At 44.0% G+C, this 20886-nt stretch overlaps 1 protein-coding gene across 2 annotated transcripts in view; it reads right to left on the bottom strand.

Moving 5' to 3' along the window:
- Hspbap1 (HSPB1 associated protein 1) overlaps positions 1-20886 on the bottom strand; it is a 56154-nt gene that overhangs the window by 18619 nt on the left and 16649 nt on the right. For both annotated transcript variants that reach the window (XM_006974564.4, XM_042259256.2), the window contains exons 2-3: positions 18688-18873; positions 7704-7885 (exon numbers count right to left, since the gene is read on the bottom strand). In XM_006974564.4, the coding sequence (XP_006974626.1) occupies positions 7704-7885; positions 18688-18873 (368 nt within the window). The remainder of the gene's footprint in view (positions 1-7703; positions 7886-18687; positions 18874-20886) is intronic.

The raw sequence follows: 20886 nt of genomic DNA, 5'->3' as shown, positions 1-20886 counted from the left end.
TAAACCTGGATGAAGGCTGAAGAGAGCTCAAAATTTCTTATCAAAATTGACAGATGTTACACTTGGTTAACTACAAGCCGGGGACTTAAGTCAAAATGTTCTTTAAAGGGTGCTAAAGACTAAGGGAATATGTAATCATTCAATACCTATGCATATTCAGTACAATGTCAGCAGTTCTGAGGAAAAAAGTAAAGCCAGAGCCAGTGTTGTTAAAGGACCAAGACACACTTTTATGAAATACTAGTCCAAATAGGACATAAAGGGATGCTGGCGAGGGATGGATGTGTTTAAGTGGCTGAGGTTTGACAGCCAAGGCTGAATATGAGCCAGCCCCAGGTAGAACTTCTTAGGCAAAATGTGAGGGGGTCTGAGCAAAGGTCAGAAGGTGAGACTCAGAGAACACGGTCTGCCCAGCAGTCAATGAGCGGACCAGATGGCGGCTCACGACTGGGCTAGGGTGCTGGGGAGGGTCTTAAACGCTACCCTGACATATTTTCAAGTCATTCAACGTATACGAACACCATTAGTATGTTTCGGTATTTAATATTAAACATGACGTGAAGAGTCTATTTTTCATAAGAAATTATTTTAGAACAGACAGTGTCAGAAGAACAGAATTATTATAGAAGCAATGCTGGACTCAAGAGACTCCCTTTGGCCCTGTGAGGATCTGTGAGGTCAAAACTACCTTCACAATATTACTAAACTGTTACTTGCCTATCTCACTGTGTGGATACTGGCACTGACTGTGTATAGGCAACAGTGAATAAAACTGCTAGTATCAAGATCGTGCAGTTAAATAGACTAGTAGTATTGGTTTTTTTTTTTAGATTTATCTTTATTTTATGTATACATGTTTTACCTGTATGTATGTCTGTGAACCAGTGTGTGCCTGATGCCCTTGGAGGTAAGAAGAGGGCATCAGATCCCCTGGAACTAGAGTTACAGGTGGTTGTTAAGAGCCATGTGGGTGCTGGAACTCAAGCTTGGGTCCTCTGGATAAGTCAATGCTTTTAACTGCTGAATCCTTTCTCCAACCCCAAGTATTACATTATTTTTAAAGGAGTTATTGAAGTATAATAGTGTACTGCAAACAGTATATATTTAAAGCATTTGACTGGTGAATTTGATCTATCTACATTCTCGAGAATCCATCAAGACAATCAAGAAGACAAACATTCTGACCATGTCTAAACCTTCATGAATCATGTCTCCCTACAAACCTCATTCTCTGACCACCACCGACCTACCCAGTCCCTATAAATTAGTGTGTAAATTCTAGGATTTTTTGTTTGTTTGTTTTTTGAGACAGGGTTTCTCTGTGTAGCTTTGGAGCCTGTCCTGGATCTTGCTCTGTAGACCAGGCTGGCCTCAAACTCACAGAGATCCACCTGGTTCTGCCTCCCAAGTGCTGGGATCAAAGGCGTGCGCCACCACCGCCTGGCGCAAGTTCTAGGATTTTATGGAAATTAAACTCTGTATGAAACATTCCTTTTTCATGCTAATATCAATCAAAGACAAACACAGGGTAAATTGAATCAGAATGAGGACTACGCCAAAGTAGATGGATTCATTTCATGACATAAAAGGTCACTAATAAAGCCAAGGAGAGTATGAAGCAAAACCTGACCAATATAATGAGGAAAAAAGCTAACAGTGTCTGTCTCTATACAACAGGTAAAACAAATGTACAGAAATCAGTAAGATGTGATGTTTAAACCCCAGCCTGACTTAAAGGAGACTCATAAGATACTCCACCCAACAAAATAATGTATAATAGTCAAGCTTGCATACTTTGGGCTAGAATCAAATATACATACATTTAAAAGGATTGGAATAATGCCAAATATGTTTTCTGACCACAATGGAATCAAATTAACAACAAAAAGAGGGTTAGAAAAACTACCACATATCATAAACCAAATGTTACACTTAATAATGGAATACACATCAAGCACACTGCAGCACACCAACGTTTGGAAGTGTTACCCAACATTTCCAAATAGTCACTGAATGACATTACATAAGATCCATTCTGTGTAAGTTGGGCCAGGGGATTTTATCATAGGAACACAGAGTTCTTTCACTGTGGTTTCAGAGGCTATACTGAAACTAATGAACATTTAAGAAAATAGCCCGCCAACCCCCGGCAGTGGTGGCGCATGCCTTTAATCCCAGCACTTGGGAGGCAGAGGCAGGTGGCTCTCTATGAGTTCAAGGCCAGCCTGGGCTACAGAGCGAGGTCCAGAACAGTTAAGACTGTTAAAACAGAGAAACTGTAAGGATTCTGACCTTAATTATGCCATCAGCCTGTGACAGTGTCCCAGCTGAAAAAATGGGTGGGCCCTCTGTGTGTCTCTCTCTTTCCTTTCCGCTCCTTCTTCTGTCTGTCCTCTCCCCCATTTCCTTTCCGCTCCCATCCTTCTGTCTGTCCTCTCTCTCCCTCACTCTCCCCCTCCCAATAAAGCTCTAAAAAGGTTAACTATGGCTCATGACTCTCCTCCAGCACTCTCCTCCATTGGCATGGCTGATGCTTAACCAACATTGGTGCCGTGACTCAGATACACCACTGAACACCGAGGAGATACTTGTGACTGCTGCCACCTCCTCCCCCATCCAGCGAGACCTCAAGACTGCAAGCTTTTACGCATCCCTCGCCGCCTCTGCTGGACCCCCCCACAGCTACTGCTGCTGTCTCCACAGTGAGTCCGCCGTTCTCGCAGTGGTAGTCTGAGCTATATTCTTTGCGATGGACACCCTGGGGGTTGTCCTTGGGCTGTACTGGCAAGGGCAGGCACATTTTTGTTCCTGACGAGGGGGTAAATGGTGTCTAGGGTGGCCAACTACAGTAGTCGCAGCCCTCACAATCCCTTGATGAAGCGGACTTGAGTGACTTGAGCTGATTCATAGATCTCTCTCCACTCTTGGGGATGCCCGAGATTGTAGTCTGATCCCGGTTTGTTATTTTAATTTTTTATTTTTCTCTCGGCTACAGCCATGAGACAAAGGAGCAGATACAATACATTTACCACCTACATTGGCGGACAGGGGTGGGCACAGCGTAAACCTGGTCGCATAACTGTTTTGGGAACTTCTGCCAGCAAACGGGCAAATAAGAGTTACTTTATCTCCAAGCTTTCTGCTAAAGTTCTAAACCCTTCTCCTTCCCCACTTCTGCGTCTACACATGCAACCTTTTCTGTCTGACTTCCGCCGGTAGTGGGCGGGCTCAAATGGGTGGGCTTGGACGGCTTCTATGACTCGCCCTAACTCACCTTAACTCCACCCACTCATTCTCAAACTGCCTTGAGAGACACAGACAGATCTGGTAGCGGCTAAGATCCATACAAATAAATTTACAGTAGTCAAGATGGCTCTTAAGCCAAAAATCAGCTTATAGCCTCAGACAAGTCTTCCAAAAGTCTTGGTTTATAGTCTGCCTCCTGGCAGATCTTCCAAAAGCTGTCCTTAAGCCACCGATCATCAGGGAAAAAAAATTCAGGACATGGAGTAAAATCCGTCTATTGTTCCCCAAACCTCCCCGAGTAAAACTTAAACATCTGGAGAGCAAGGCTCCTGACCCCACAGACAAGAGAGTCATATGTGGCATTTAAGGTGTGCCAGGGAAGAGATAAAAGCTCGAAAACAAAATTGCCAAGTGCTGGCACTCACTGAATCCCAAAAGCTGTTGGGGCTAGCGAATGCCCTGCCAGGCCATCAACAGCCTTGTTAAAACTGCCGCCTAGAAAGACAAAGAGTCAGCTGACTGCCCCCAGGTGCCAAGATGCATGGGTACATCAAGCTAAGACCTCCAGCAGACCTAGGCTTGGCTACAGACATGGCAGAGAACCCAGAATGCAGCAGGGAAGCAATCCGTTTCTTTCCTTCTGGACACTAGAGCTACTGACTCAGTCCTGGGAGTTTTGGGATGCCACCTCTCCTTTATTGTTGGGTACAGAGGACAGCCTTACCACCTCACCAGATTTAATTGCACTTTCAGAGTTACTTAATGAAAAAAGATTTCCACCTAAAATAAGAGCTCACTGCTTCACTCCAGATCCACTGCCTGTGTTTCTCACGTGCACAAAGACAGGGCCCTGATCTTTGCCTTGTCCCTAATTCCAAAAAAATAAATTCTCATGCACCACAAGCTTTTCTCTTCCAAGTTTCCTGTTCTAACTCACTGTTCAGCCAATGACACAGGACCACCACAGAACTGGAGTCCAGAGATCAACAAGTAAGAACTGTAACAGCTAATGGTATTTACACCCCCAGATCCAAAAGCGTCTGGGCACTACAAAAAAAGACTTTAATATAAACATCTATTACTGTGAGATGCTTTTAACAATTGGTCACCTGTCTCCTGGATGTTGAACTAGTAAAGAAAACAGGTACTTTAAAATAATCTGTCTCTGATAAAGTTTAACATGTTTCAAAATCCATAGGGACAGGCCAGATCTACCACAGATTAATGTTAACATATAATAATGATTCTTTTTTCTCTCTCTCTCTCCCTCTCTCTTCCCCCCTCTCCCAATAAAGCTCTAAAAAGGTAACCATGGCTGTGATTCTTCCGATCAGCACTCTCCTCCACTGGCATGGCTGCTGTGGGCAGCGGCCAGCCAGGAGCAGTGTGACGTTTAACCAACAGGAACCCTGTCTCAAAAAACAAAAACACAAAAGAAAAGAAGAGAAAAGAAAAGGAAAGGAAATAGCCCATACCAAGCTTGGTGTAGTATTTTAAAGAATTCCACAACTGTCTGAAAAGCTTGTTAAATATTTCCCCTTTTCTCAGCTGCTGATGCTGAGACAAGGCTTTCTTCACCTCTTAGCAGACCAACAAATTGCAACAGCTATGGTGTAGCAGATGAGAATCTAACTGTGTCCTGCAGCCAGGCAGTAAGATGACTTGCAGAAACGGTAAAGGAACCCACTCTTCTAATCACATTGAACTTCAAAGTATCTTCTCTTAGAATATCATTTGTTATGAACATATAGGGGGCCTGCTATGTTATCTAATTTTTTTTTTTGTTTTATTTTTTGGTTTCTTGAGACAGGGTCATAAGAAGGCCAGACTGGATGTAGCTGAAGTTGCACTTGATCTCCTGGTTAAATACTCACTAATTATCTTACGTCAAGATAAAAAGGCTTGAAATAATAGCAAGCATGCTTTAGTAACTAAGTTAATTGCATTTCTAAAAGCCAAACAAGACCTTAGGTACCTATGATATAAGAAGAGTTGACACCCAGAAAACTGTCAGATGAGGATGATATAATATTAACAGTCTTGACTGATCCTAAGAGGACTAACTACCACAATGTGACTGACAGGAACTCATTGAACTAAAATCACCAGATTTTATAAGGGCTGACTGAGAGCTCCAGCTTATTACCATTCTCAATGGCCAAGCCACATGTATGTCCAGTGGTGGCCATGCCTGGGATGGGACAGACACCTGACCCAGTTTGGTGAGAGGCAGCCAAGGTAGCAGGAGCTGGACTCAGCATGGCTGGAAGTAACTTGAACAGTTACTTCTGAGAAAGGTTTATACGACCTCTTTGCGCCTTGTTTTCCTTAAAACGGATAATCATGAAATCATAGTGTTACTGTGATGTTATTAAATGTAAGGCACTTAGAGCCAAGGGCATGTGAACACTTGGTAAATACCATTATTGCATAAGATTTCACTGAAATGTGGCGGGAGAGGGTGGAAGTACAATCTACAGAATGGCTGAGGGTACAGGGAAGATCAAAGTATTCTAAAAGTTAATTATGAAACCTATGAGTTCCAGGGCTAACGATCCAAAATGTGATCTACAATTATAAGAAAACCCACGTACTACAGAAGTATCACTCAAAGATGGTTGTGTGTGGTGTTGGTTTTAAAGCAGCGCTTTTACTCTGCGAGGAAAAGTCACGAGGCACGACAAAACCTGTTATCAGAGCAGAGCTTTATTAGGAGAGGGGAGGGACAGGAGAGAATGACCAGGCCCGTGGAAGACAAGTGCAGAGAGAGAGAGAGAGAGTGTGGGGAGGAGAAGGAAGAAGACGGGGGTGAGGGAGGTGGGGGTGGGGGGTGGGGTGGGGGGGGAGGTCTACGATCCGCTTCTTATGGATTCCCCTGCACACGCGCACATGGGCTTACGGAGCTACACCACATATGCACAGATTGCGTAATCACGCTGCACACAAAGTACATGATCACACAGCACACGGATTACATAGGACGTAAGGCCCCTTACTTGGCTACTGAACTGCGCATGTGCGGTCATATAGTTGGAGGAGTGGCCGGAATTCCAACCTATGGTGTTGAGATTTGGAAGCATCTACTGGATATTTTCAATATCAACTCATTTATCTAGTGGCCATAAGAGTACAGAGGTTCTGCACACGGGGGTGCACAGCCGGAATCCCACACTCAAGATGTGGAGACCAGGATGGTGAGGTTAAGGCCAGCCTGGGCTACACAGTGAGAGCTTCTCAAGAGAGAAAGGAAAAGAAAACAGAGAGGAGAGGGAGAGAGTGGGGAGATAAACCAACGAGGGTGCATTTCCCCATTTTTATAAAAAAAACTTTGTTTTTGGTTTTGATTTTTTGAGACAGGGTTTCTCTGTGTAACAGCTCTAGTTGTCCTGGATCTCGCTCTGTAGACCAGGCCGGCCTTGAACTCACAGAGATCTGCCTATCTCTGCCTTCCAAGTGCTGGGATTAAAGGCATGCACCACCATCCTGGGTAAAAAAACCATCTTTTTAACTTCTTAAAAGGTTAATAAAAGAAAATCATAAAATATTTGTAGTTACAGTAACTATATGAATAGCTTGACTCAAAAAGAAAAAGAAAACACAGGCAGAACAGGGACAGTCTGAGAAGCCAAAGAGAGGGGTCCAGGGCACACACAGAGAGGGGTCCAGGGCACACACAGAGAGGGGTCCAGGGCACACACAGAGAGGGGTCCAGGGCAGGAGTGGTCCTGGGTGGGGCAGCGAGGATGGGGGGGGAGCGGAGGGTGGTGGCAGGGGGTAGCCGGATATTCCCCTCTACAGGTGACCGCCTCTGGAGCTATGCCTCTTAGGGCAAGGCAGAGTCATCTAAGCAAGCTCCCTGGGACCACGCCCTCTTGCCCGCCTCATGCGAAACAGAAACCAGAGTTGCGAATTTACAAAATCGCTCCACAAAACAAGCTGGCGGTTTGAGATAGAATATACTAGAGAGGACATGGTGGTCCACAGACCCTGTTGTCAGCCCTGCCGACACGCAGCAAAGGACTTCCATGTTCTGACTTCTGTCATCAACACTGGGAGCCCAGGACTCTCGGCCTCAGGCCAGAAACCACTGGAGGAAACCACAGCCCGAGCAGAGACTGAAGGCAGAGGCAGCCTGGTCAACATGGAGGGCAGCTTCCATCTACCTCCCCACTGACAGAACAAGAGCTTCTGTGCGCCTGAGGGAAATGAAGCTTTCCACACAGTCTGTGCTTCCAGTACAATCTAAATGTGGCAGGCATTGTTTAAAGGTGGAGGGTGTGGAGCAAGTGCCGCTCAGCTGTGGGAGGCAAATGTCGGCTTCAAATGGCCAGGTCTCACTCGACTACTTACTTATATGAGAAAAAGCCAGTTAAGGAAGAAGGGAGTGGCAAACTTCTAATTTAGGATTGCTCTCAGGAGCAAATTCTTACCAAGACTAAGAAGAATGTATAACTCACCCGGAAAACATCTGTCTTGTCTCCAAACAGATTGACAAAATATTTATAGTCAGCATAGGCCCAGAATTTGGAATGGTCATAATCTTTAAATGGTCCAGGGACACTAGACTGGTCACAGTTCCAGGTCAGGAACTCCTCAAGGGTGGCGTCCACGTAACTACAAGCAGTTTCAAACTGAGGAACTGCAACAGAAGGAACACAACTTGAAATGTTTCACAAGCACAGCGTCTACATACTTTGAACAGGTAAATTTGACCACAATATTGTTTACCAATATTTAAAAATGAATTTTGGGCCGGGCGGTGGTGGCGCACGCCTTTAATCCCAGCACTCGGGAGGCAGAGCCAGGCGGATCTCTGTGAGTTTGAGGCCAGCCTGGTCTCCAAAGCGAGTTCCAGGAAAGGCGCAAAGCTACACAGAGAAACCCTGTGTCGAAAAACCAACCAACCAAACAAACAAACAAAAAAATGAATTTTGTACTTGTTCATATAACAACTTACACCATTCACAATAAAACAAAAAGAACGGTTTTGTTTTTAAGATTAACGACTATCCTCCAAGCCAGACCTACAGTCCCTGCCCAGCATGAAGGTTGAGGTAGGAAGATCTTGGGTTTGGGCTACACAGTGAAAATAGGGGGGCAGGGAGAAAGGGGAAGAGAAGGAAGAGACAGGAAGGGGGCAATGGAGTGAGGAGGAGGAGGAGGAAGAAGGACTGAAGATCACCTTTGTTAGAGTATGCTCCAGATCTCCACTCTGGGGATCCGTGTCCACTCCCAATAATGCTCACACCTTACCTTCCTCAGTCTCCCTGGCTCTCACCAGTGTGTGTTCCAGTGGCTGACCTGTGATGTGATGGCTCACCCTCCCTGTCAACCTGACTGGATTTAGGTCACCTAGAAGACACATCTCTAGCCATGCTGTGAAAGTGCATCAAAGCCAATCCAGCTGCCATGCGTCTCCCACCATAATGCATTCTAGCCCTCCCCCTGCTGTTTTGAAACAGGGTCTCTCTACCTGGCTATCTGGGAAGGCACTGTGTAGACCAGGCTGTCCTGGAACCCACAGGGATCCTCCCGCTCTGCCTCCTAAGCACTGAGATAGGTTAACGGCATGCATCACCATGCCCAGCCACACTGTATCCCTTTAAACCAGGAGCCCAAAGCAAGTTCTGTTCCCTTAAGCTCTATTGGGTGAGAGGAACAATACATCCAATCTCAAAAAACTAAAAGCAAAGCCCACTCCAGACAAAGATGAAGCTTTAAGTGGACAGAGGACGTGCAGACCCATGTAATTAGATGCAGACAGAACACTGTGCCACAGACACTTCGGAAGGAAAAGCATCACAGCTGACAGAGACCAGAGGAGCTCTGAGGGGACGTCTACGATGGGGGGAAGTCTACGATCTGCGCCCGCTGGCTTGTTCTCTTGTGAATCTGATGCCAAGGAGTCAAGGCTCCGCTATTGGAAGGAAAGCTTCTGCCAGTTGCAGTGTTTTAAATGAACACAGGGAAATTAATATTTAAGAAATCTAATTATGAGCCCCTTTGCAAAGCATGAAACCCTTTCAGGATGGGTGGGGGGAGGTGTGTAACAGCCTAGAGCCTGACACACAGCACATGCTCAGTAAATGTCAAGCACTATTATTAGTCCTTCTTATTCAGTCCAGTGTTGACCTGGAACCTTTTCAAAATTAAAAGGGGTCAACAGAGGGATACTCAAGCTCTTCTTTCAACAGCTTCTACCTCTTCCCTCCTTCCTCACCCATTAGGATTATCCAATCATCTTCATCCCTTCCCTTCCTTTTCTTGAAACTACCAAAGCACAGAGGTGGGACAGAAGCAGGATGATGTCATCCAACCCATCTACCTCATCAACCGTCAACTTGACTTTGTGAAGTGGCAAAACTTAAGTAGGCCATGCTGATCTAAAAGACAAAAATCTATACACTTAGACAACATTCCAATTTGACAACTTTTGAGAAGGACTGAGGGGCAGTGCCTGCCCGGCAACCAGCAAAGCACTGATATGTCCAAGCTCTTAACAGCACTTGAATTCACCATAAAACCAAGAGTGAACAGAATTCATTCTGACAGAAATGTATGTAGCAAGACAGTTTTCGTGATTCTGAGAACCGGAGCCTTTTCTAATGCCTACAGCAAACTCAGGAAAACGCATGAGTTTCCCTGCAGAGAATCAACCCAACTGACGGACTGGGTGCTGAAGTCCTTAGCTGAGCAACCTGGCCCTGGGGTGGGAGGACAGGGCATGGCAGTGACGGCATTTACCACTGGCACATCTGCATGGTGGTCTTCAAAAGTGGGCCTCGCTAGAGGACTTCATTTCCTGTCATAGCAAATTCTGCACGTTAAAAACGAAAATCTAAAAAACGTAAAAACTACATTTAAGACTTGTTACTGCCAGGGGAAAATGAAAATGAACAGAACGAATGGGAACGACACATCTTTCCATTTACAGAATGATTTCAAAACAGAATCTTTCCACTCCGGCCGAGGGGCGGCAGCACAAAGTGGCGTTCTGACTTCATGGTGACAGTCCCCTCTGGTAGCACGCCTGCTTTCCTTGGTTTGCCTTCTGCAGGGGGATTGTTCCTGTTAACTTTATCACTCTGTTCTTTTATTTAACGTTAAGCAGTCAGGGTAGCTCCACCTCCAACCACCTACTGCCAAGTATTAGGCAAGAAGCGGCTGCCCCAGTCCAAGATTTCACAGGCAATACAAAGTGAGCTTGCCTTGAAATCTAAAACAAAGGGTTTTAAATATATATATATATTTGCCCAGCAGGCAAGCAACTCTTTTTCCATTTCAGAATTTCCTCACTTTACCAAATAGACAGAATGAGTGATAGGGCCTCTGCACAGGACTTCCGGCCGCTCCTTTCCCATTTACTGCTGTTTGGCCCTTTTCTAAAATGGTGGATAACTGTTGCTGTCTGAAGTACAGTGCAGCCAGTGAGCACTCAATCTCGACAGATGAATTTGGTTAAAAATGGGTTTAAAGACCTACATGCTATTCACTATCTGTGTCCTAAAATAAACTCAGGAAGGCATTGTGTTTTTGTTTTTGGAGACAGAGTCTTAGCATGTAGGCCAGGCTGGCCTCAAACTCAGAGATCAGGCTACCTCTGCCTCCCAAGGTCTGGGGGCAAAGGTGTGTGCTATCATGCCTGGCTTTAAAAAAAAATGTTTTAAAAATATGCTATAACTGTAGATAATCGTAATGTATTAAACATTTCAAAGAGCTAGGAGAAAGGATTCTGAAAAATTTCACCACAGAGAACTAACAGACATTCAGAGCGATAAATATGCTCACCTAACTTAAACATTAGCAATGTCTACATAAATTGAACACAGTACTCCATTAACATGTAAAACTTTTATGGTTTCTGTGTATTAGTTAAAGATAAAAAATGATGCCAATTACTTTTAAAAGGTAGTTACTAATACAACTGTTTCAAGCATCCCAGAAAAAATTCTAAACAAGACCTAAGATATAAGAAATATACTCGCTGGCAGTGGTGGCGTATGCCTGGGCTACAGAGTGAGTTCCAGGACAGGCTCCAAAGCTACACAGAGAAACCCTGTCTTGAAAACCCAAAAAAAAAAACCCAAAAAAAAAAAACCCAAAAAAAGTACACACACACACACACACACACACACACACACACACACACTCAAATACAAAAGAAACAAAAAATATAATTATTTATAAAATTATGTGCCCGTCTTTCTGTAAGACCTACAGGAACAAACAAATACCTACCTACACCAAAAAGTAGTGGATACAAAAATCAACAGAGAAATAAATAGCTTTTATCTATGTATCAACCAAAAAAGAAAAAGAAAAATAAATCACCATAATGAGGCCCTGTCTTAACTTGCTCATTATATACATACTGGGTAAAAATATTTTGTTTACACTCGCTATAAATAATGATAACTATAAACCTTTTTGCTGACAGACTTAGTAGGTAAAGGTAATGTTTTTTTGTGTAGAAAGATACAATTTTATGACAATGTAAACTTCTTTCCAAAAATTAATTTTTAGAGCTTAATGAATTTTCATTACAAATCTCAACAAGGACTGGGCAGTGGTGGTCCACGCTTTTAATCCCAGCACTGGCGAGGCAGAGCTAGGCCGATCTCAGTGAGGCCAGCCTGGTCTACAGAGTGAGATCCAGGACAGGTACCAAAACTACACAGAGAAACCCTGTCTTGGAAAACGAAAACAAAACAAAACAAACAAACAAACAAACAAACAAACAAAAAACCCAAACCTCAGCAAAGAAGAGCATTGGGATCATTCAGTGGGTAATGGTGCTTACCCTGAAAGCACAGGGATCTAAGTTCAAATCTCCAAAACCATACAAAGGCTGTAGAGTTCCCCATGTCTGTACCCCTAGCATTGGGAAGCAGGGACAGGTGGATCCTGAGAGCTTGCCTAACAGTGAACTTCCAGTTCAGTTCAGTTCAAAGACCCTGCACCCAGGCAGTGAGGCAGAGTCCCAACACCCTGCTCTGGTCTCCTAATGTGCATATGCTCATGTAGAAGCATACTCATGTACAGGCACCACATAGATAGACAGACAGACATACACACACCCCAGATGGGTTTATTTTCTTTCTTTCTGTTTTGTATTTTTTGTTTGTTTTTCCGAGATGGGTTTGTGTGTGTGTGTGTGTGTGTGTGTGTGTGTGTGTTTGTGTGTGTGTGTGTGTGTATAGCCCTAGCTGTCTTGGAACTCCCTCTGCTGACCAGGCTGGCCTCGAACTCACAGAGATCCTCCTGAGTACTGGGATTAAAGGTATGCACCACCACCGCCTGGCCTTTGTGTGTGTGTGTCTTTTGAGACAGGCTCTCTCTATGTGGCCCTGGCTATCCTGGAACTCACTATGTAACCAGGCAGCCTTGAACTCACAGAAATTTGCCTCTGTCTCACGTCAGAAAGGTTTCTTTAGAGTGAGCATTCTATGTAAATATAAAGTCCATTTTGATGAATAAAATTCAAAGAGATCGAGGAAAAGAAGAATAATGGAAGATCAGAGTAGACTGGTGGTTACAGAAGCTGGGGAGAGCAGGGAGGAGGGGGGACAGGGAAAGGGTGGGCATGGGAACTAAGCTGCAGTTACACAGGAGACGTCCTGGTGCCCTACACACAGCAGGAAAACAATGTACCATGTATTACAAAAGAACTAGATGAAAGGATTCTGAATGTATTCAACTACGAAGAAATGATCAGTATTCTGATATATATATATATATATATATATATATATATGCAGAAATATCATATGCTACATACATCTGGTATGATGATGTAGGCCTATAATCTCTGTGACGGCTGAGGCAGGAGGATTACCGAAAGTTTAAGATTAGCCTGGACTATACAATGAGCTACAGGGTGAGACAGCATCTCAAAACCAAACCAACCAACCAACCAAACAACCAAACAAGAAGTGAGTAATTAGGTTGTCTGCGATGTACTTTTACATACTAAAATGTGTATCCGTGCTAAGAGTGTTTTCAAATGTTTTACTAACCCCAAAGCTGACAGCTTAAGATGTGGCATCGAAACCGATTCGAGAAGACACAAAAACATACAGCAACATATGAAAGAAAGTTGCCAAAGCCAGCACATTTAAAAATGATTAGCTTATAAGTGATGCTAGAACTACATTTCTCAACTTCATTATTTGGAAAAACTGTAGCAAACACCATCATTAAGCTGTTAGAGTAGTCTATTTTAAGAGAAGAAATTTCTAAAATGAAACAAATGAAAATAAATGTTAGTAGAGCACTAGCTGATTTGATTATAAAAAAGCACATGTGTAGCAAAAACAAATGCAAGCAATAAACAGGGAAACAGCCATAAGATAAAGAATTGTCTTTAAAAAGTAAATAAAACAAAAACAAACCCCTGAAGCTCTAACAGAAACAGCAAAGGACAATTATCAATCAGGAAAAAACAGGAATTACTAATAAATATGAACATCACCAGCAAAAATGCTGATTATAGTAATGAGACCCCACCCTTTCACCGCCCAGATCTTTTAAGAGATAAATTTGTTTGGTTTTGAAGGGCACAGACATGGAAGCCGGTTCTCTGTAGATCTGCTGCCTCTGTGTCAAAAGCCTTTCGTTCAGTCACCCCACAAACACAGGAGTCTAACAGATGCTGAACCAGGATGAGGTAAGGCCCTTCCCTTATGGCAGAAAGACCTTAGGGGGAGAAGATTTCAATTCCCTGTGCAGCCAACATGTTTATAACCATTCCAGGTGTCTTTAGGAAAAAATGAAACAGTGTTCTGTGATAATTTGATAACCATGTCTGATGGGGGAGTATGGAAGGAAGAAACTTAACTTTTGAGGAAGAAGAATTAGCTACGGAAAGCCAAGGAAGAGGAGCTGGAAAGGAGCTACAAAGGGCTGGAGCGAGAGAGATGCAAAGGCCCTGAGGCAGAAGAAGCCAGTCCCTGAGACAGACTGAGAAGACACCTGAGCTCAGGAGAGAGACCACCTTCAGGACCACACCACACATCTGTCTCTGGCCCCAGAGTGAGGAGTCAGCAAAGGGCTTGAAGTCTATATAACATTAGACTTGTTATTTATGTAGCCATTATTATCATCATCATCATCATCATCATCATCATCATCATCATCATCATCAAGAGTCTCAGTATTAGCCGGGCGGCGGTGGCGCATGCCTTTAATCCCAGCACTCGGGAGGCAGAGCCAGGGGGATCTCTGTGAGTTCGAGGCCAGCCTGAGCTACCAGTAAGTTCCAGGAAAGGTGCAAAGCTACACAGAGAAACCTCGTCTCGAAAAAACAAACAAACAAACAACCCCCAAACAAAACCAAAATAAAACAAAAGTCTCACTATGTAGCCCTGTCCTGGAACTCACTCTGTAGACCAGGCTGGCTTTGAACTCAGAGATCTGCCTGCCCCTGCCTCCTGAGCACTGGGATTAAAGGTGTGCGCTAATATGCTCAGCTGTTCTTTTTCTTTTTTCCCCATAAACTGTCTCAGGCTAGTGTGAGGAACGGCCTGGGAAGTGAGGACAGGGATGCGTGGAGTAACCGCCCAGGAACAAGGCAACTGGAATTCTGGAGTGACACTGAAGGGCGATGCCCTCTAGAGGGCGCCATGGAGACAGAGCAGCAGGTGGCTGCCCGATGGTTAACATGCAAGTCACAAGACCCCAGAGTGACTCAGCTCCTGGTACTTGAGCTCCTCAGACAGTGAGGGCTGCTGCTGCTGATAATCTGCACACTCTGGTACCCGTGACCTCTCCTAGGAATCTATCCTAGGGGAAAATCAGACACTTGGCACGTTTATACATTTAAAACCTGCAAGCAATTTAAAGCAGCTCATTTCCCCCTGTTCACTACTGACTGCATATAGGGCCTAACACATGATAGGAAAGTACCCAGCTACATCTCCAACCCTTTTGGGGGAGGGAGGTAAAAGGCACAGAAGTGCTTTCCGTGTCTGGTTCTTTCACATAGCCTGTAACCAATCTAAACAGAACAAATAAGAAAAATCTTAAATAAATTATGATATTGCCATATAATGGGATGTTAGGGGGCCATTTAATAGTCTCATTTAATGTCATGAGTTGTTCTTCTGAATATATGGAGGGAAAAAAGCCTGTGAAAATCAATACAATCTTAATTTTTAAATACAATCTGTTAAAATACGAACAGGTCAAGATGGAGAGATGGCTCAGTGGTTAAGAGCACTGACTGCTCTTCCACAGGACCTAGGTTTGATTCCCAGCACCCACATGGCAGCTCACAACTGTCTGAAACTCTAGTTCCTGGGGATCTGATGTTCTCCTCTGGCCTCCAGGGGCATCAGGCACATATGTGGTACACAGACACACATGAAAGCAAAACACCCTTACACATAAAATAAATAAAAATTTATTTTAAAAAATATAGGCGCACACCTGTAGGATTTGCTGAAAGAGGCGAAGGCACGAGGAGGATCATGAGTTCAAGGCCACCCTGTGCTACACATTTGCTGGGTATGATGGTGCACACCTCTAATCCCAGCACTCCGGAGGCAGACACAGATGGATCTCTGTGAGCTCAAGGCCAGCTTGGTCTACAAAATGACCTCCAAGATAGCGTGAGCTACACAGGCAGACCCTGTCTCAAAAAACAAATAAACAAAAAACAAAAACAAACAACAAAATAAGGTATCTTTACATTTCTGTGGCCTTTCTACTTTTTCCAATTATATTTGACACAGAAAAAGCCATATTTTCATTTTATATTATTTCCATTTTAAGTGATATTTGTTGAACACTAACTATATAAACACTATTCTAAATGTGTTGTGCATATGAATTTATCGTTTTTTTTTTTGTTTTTTTTTTTTGAGACAGGGTCTCACAATGTAGATCTATCTGGCTAGCTTTGAACTTAGTGTGTAGACCAGATAATAAAGATAAGTGAAATACCGATACACACCAGTTGAGTACCCCTTGTCTGAAATGATCAGAAGTGGTTGTTTTTATTTCTTACTTTTCTGGATTTTGGAGTATTTGCATATATAGAATGAGCTATTTTGTGGATTGAACCCAAGGCTACTATGAAATTCATTTCTACTTCATATCTCCCTTAGACACACAGGCTAAAGGTGGTATTATTATATACCTTTAGGCTAACGGTTATACATTTTGCCTTGTGAGATCAGATATGAAATGTTCCTGTGGCATTGTGCTGGTGCTTAAAAATTCAGACTCTGAAGCATTTCAGATTAGAGATGATCAATTTATATTCCTATAGGGATGGGTCCTGAAAACAGGTTGTGAGAGAAAGCCAACACAGAGGCCACCTCTTTCGTGCCTGTTATGGCACCCTGAATGGGTAGACTTAGACAGATGGAAGTGGGCGGTGTTGCTGGGGCTGACTGCTTAAAAAGCACTGGCCTTCATGACGGGAAAATGAAAACATTCTGAATGAGACAGTGGGCTGTAAGCCTGTGAAAATGTTAACCACCATTTGATTAGCTACTTTAGAAAGGCTAAAAGCTACACTTTATGCTGTGAGGATTTTATTTCCGCGGTTAAAAAAGAAAAGCCTAAGTACCTTTTCTAAAAACTCAGTGGTTTCTCACAACTGCAGAGAGGTTTTTAAAAAACTCCCTTTAGACTTAAGGATTAACTTGAAAACGTCAAATTACCATGGTTCGTGTGCAGTAACAGTCCTGGCACCCTAGGGCGGAGGTGGGCAGAGTAAGGCAGAGAATTCAGGTAACTCGTGCTCAGCGAATGAACGCTAGCGACCAGCAGTAGTGTGGTGGCCGGAGTCTAAGCAAGACGGGAAAACACCACACTGTGTATTTCAACAGACACTTCAGGGAATGGCAGATTTATTTCACAACATCAAAAGGAAATCATGTACTCTGATTTTAAGTGATTGCACCGGTCTAGCATTTCATTTAAAAATAACTAAACAACCAAGTGTGTGGTTAGAACGAGACGCCGAACTACAGTAATTCTCGTGTCTGTCTCGGAGTCCAAAATGGCTCTAGGCACCAGAAGCAAATTGCAGGACATATTCTATAAGGTCAAAGTGGGAGAAAGGAGCCAGGAGCTGCTGGAAGGGAAACCAGGGAATGCTTTGGCTCCTCTTCGGCTATGAATAGGTCTTTAAGAACTACTTCTCTGCAATGCACACTGAAATGCAAGGTAAAGACCAGACCACAGCTATGGACACCTTAAGATTAGAAGCATGTCATTTTTGTCCTTTAAAATAACAACACTTGAGAGATAACGATAATCACTTTATCTGACAACAGGGCAAAAACGTCAAAAATTTCAAAGTGTTCTGGAAAAAAAGGCAACAAGCACAATGGTCTGTTAATACTAAGGAAAGCAAAACAAGAAAAATAAAATAAAACAGCGCAGTGCAGCATGTGCAGACAGCCCAGGCTATACAGGACAACCTTGGTGCAGACAGCCCAGGCTATACAGGACGACCTCGGTGCTGACAGCCCAGGCTATACAGGATGACCTCAGTGCTGACAGCCCAGGCTATACAGGACGACCTTGGTGAGGACAGCCCAGGCTATACAGGACAACCTCGGTGCAGACAGCCCAGGCTATTCAGGACGACCTCGGTGAGGACAGCCCAGGCTATACAGGATGACCTCGGTGCTGACAGCCCAGGCTATACAGGACGACCTAGGTGCAGACAGCCCAGGCTATACAGGACGACCCCGGGAGGAGCCGAAGACCAGCTAATCAACATAGGCTGGCCTCAAACTCACAGAGATCTGCCTGCCTCGACCTCCCAGGTTTGAGGATTAAAGGCACGAGTCACCACCGCCCGGCTTGTTTTTCCGCTTTAAAGGTGGAAGCAGAGGCGTAGTTCAGTATTGCCTCGCTTGCATATAGACACAGAGAACAAACAGCTTTTCATACATTTTATGCTTATACGGGACAATAAAGGTCAAGAAGACTAAAAAGTAAAAGATAAAATTATAACCATAACTAAGTGCTATAAATAGCCTGAAGCCATACATGTAGGAATGTGTTCCAGACTAATCACAGGAGGAAGGGACTATGATACTGTATTCTTGGATATTACTGCATTATTACACTGTAATTCTATATTATTACAGTGTTGCTATTTTTTCAGTGGAATGGGGCACAGGAGTCCATTAACATATTTATTGTCTACCCTGCTCAATCAGCCACAATAATGTCTAGCAACATGAGGAATACATGAATAAACAGATTTGCATTTTGTGTGGGTGTTCAAACCCAAATGTTTGAACAGGAGGAAAAACCTGTATGAGGTCAAACTATTTTCCCATGTTTTCCTATCCGTACAGTGAGTGGCTGAAGAGGAGCTGAGGTTAGACCGAAAGGACCGACTGCCTAGGGATGGGGTGAGCACTGCTGAGAGTGTGGGGTGCTGCGGAGGGGGCTGCCATGGTGACCGCTCACTACCTGTATCCGTGCTTCTCAGGCCCATTCGGAATCGTATCTGCTTGGCCTGCAGGACCTCGGAAAGGTGTTTCGCAGTCCAGTGCTGTGCTGGCCAATCAAACACCATGTTACAGAAGACGGCAGGCTGCTGGAGAGACATTATAATTTCTTTCGCTTTCTCTGGTGTGAAAGGTTTGACACGCTCGCCTAGGGAGAGAGAAGAATAGGGCATTAGATGACAATGGGCAGATAACTATGGAGTTATTTCCCATGGCATGAGGAGAGAGGGCTAATGCTGTTTCTGCTCTGGCAAGTCTTTCCATGCAATTGCATTACACTTAGGTAATATTTGGCCTCAAAAGTCTGAATTCTTGTTTTGGTTTTTTTGAGACAGGGCCTTACACTGCAGTCCAGGTTGGCCTGGAATTCACAACGTTGCTCAGGCTGGCCAAGAACTCATAAAGATCCCCTACCTCGGCCTTCCAAACACCTGGATTGCAGATGTGAGGCACCACACTTGGCTAATGCAATTCTTTTTTTAAGTGATTTTTTTTTCATATTAAATTTTCAATGTTGGTAAACATAATTTTCAATTTTAATAGTGAAGTTTTATTTTTTAAAAAGGCTCTCTAACTAATTTAAAAACAATGACATTTTTGGAATATAAATAATACTTCTTAAATAGAAGGGTAGGTAAAAAATGCTGATGAGAATTACTCTGGAACAGCCCGAGTTTCTGGAATCATCATGACTGTACTTGCTATATAACACGTTTAATGCTAAAACGAACAAAAAGACTGTGCTCTAGTAGTCGATCAGGAAGGTAGAGATTGCTTTTTAGTGCAGATTCTACAACAAAAGATACAGTTTGGATGCTGGCACATTACTATCATCCCAACATTTGGGAGCTGAGGCAAGGGGACCAGGAGTCTGAGGCCAGCCTGAACTACACGGAGTGTTTGAAACCAGCCTGGACTATGTGAGACTGTCTCAAGATTACAGAATTTTAATTTCGGAAAGATAGCCTACTATTCTCTCATTTATCTCTATCTATCCTCCTTCTCCATCCACCCACGCACCCATCTCCGCTTTCCCTCTCTCCTCTCATCTCTCTGTCTCTCCCCGTCCTTCCCAGGGCCTTTTACAGGGGAGACAACCACTCCACCAAGGAGCTCCTGCTCCAGTCGGGGAGTCCCTTTAAAGACACCCTAATAAGGACAGCCAGGACGGCTTCACACTCGGGCTGACTCTCAGACATGTATTTATGATTCTCGGAATCTCTGAGGAAGAGGCCCAATTCCTTCGACACTCAACCTTCTAAGCTGATAAAAACAGAGGAGGTAGGAAGGGCCCGCAGAAGAACTTGGGTAACCTGTGTCGGTCCCAGTGTAGGGCTTTTTTGTTTTTGTTGTTTTTTGAGACAGGGTCTCTCTACATAGCCCTGGCTATCCTGGAGCTCTCACTATGTAGACCAGGCTGGCCTTGAGGCCAGAGGGATCCTTCTGTGAGGCTCATTTTTTTTCAACTTTTAATTTTTTAATTATTAAGAAATTTTCTATTCACTTTACATACCAACCACAGATGCCCTCTCTTCCCACCCACAAGGCTCAATTTTTTTAAGACAATGAAAACTTAGTCTTGCTCCTTCTCAGGAAGGCCCACACTGTAGAATCTGCCCCTAAGCCCTTGGTGACAGAGATGAACAGGCTCCCAGCCCCAGCAGCCAACACCTAAGAACCTTGACCTCTGCAAGGGATGAGATCAGTGTGGGTGTTTGGAGGAAAGGAGGAAGAGCTGGGGCCACGAGCAGAGCAAAGTTCCTGTCTTCACCTTCAGCTGGTTGTTTTCGTTTCTTCACATACACAGATCAGAGGGTCCCACTCTCCCCTAAGGGGAGTTGGATGGGTGTGGAAATACGACTGAGAAAGTTAATTTCCAGTCAGGTCCTTATCATAAGCAACATTCCATGTTTTAAATGAGCAAAGCTACAGCTAACAGTCGATTTGCCCCTTACTGACATCTGACAGACCCTTCATTTGTATTCTGTTGCCTTAAAGCGGGGTGGGGAGGGTGGGGGAGGGAGGGTGGGGCTACCAGTAGACTGTCATCATGACAGGCAGGCCACTCAAATATACCTCAGTCACTTCAAGAACACTCCATTCCAGTTGTAAGGAACACTACAGCCACCAAAGCCACTAAAGCCACAACTACTTCAGCTAC

The sequence above is a fragment of the Peromyscus maniculatus genome, chromosome 12 (assembly GCF_049852395.1).
Source record: "Peromyscus maniculatus bairdii isolate BWxNUB_F1_BW_parent chromosome 12, HU_Pman_BW_mat_3.1, whole genome shotgun sequence".
Classification (NCBI taxonomy): Eukaryota; Metazoa; Chordata; class Mammalia; order Rodentia; family Cricetidae; genus Peromyscus; species Peromyscus maniculatus.
This window is presented reverse-complemented; position numbering and strand designations above follow the sequence as displayed.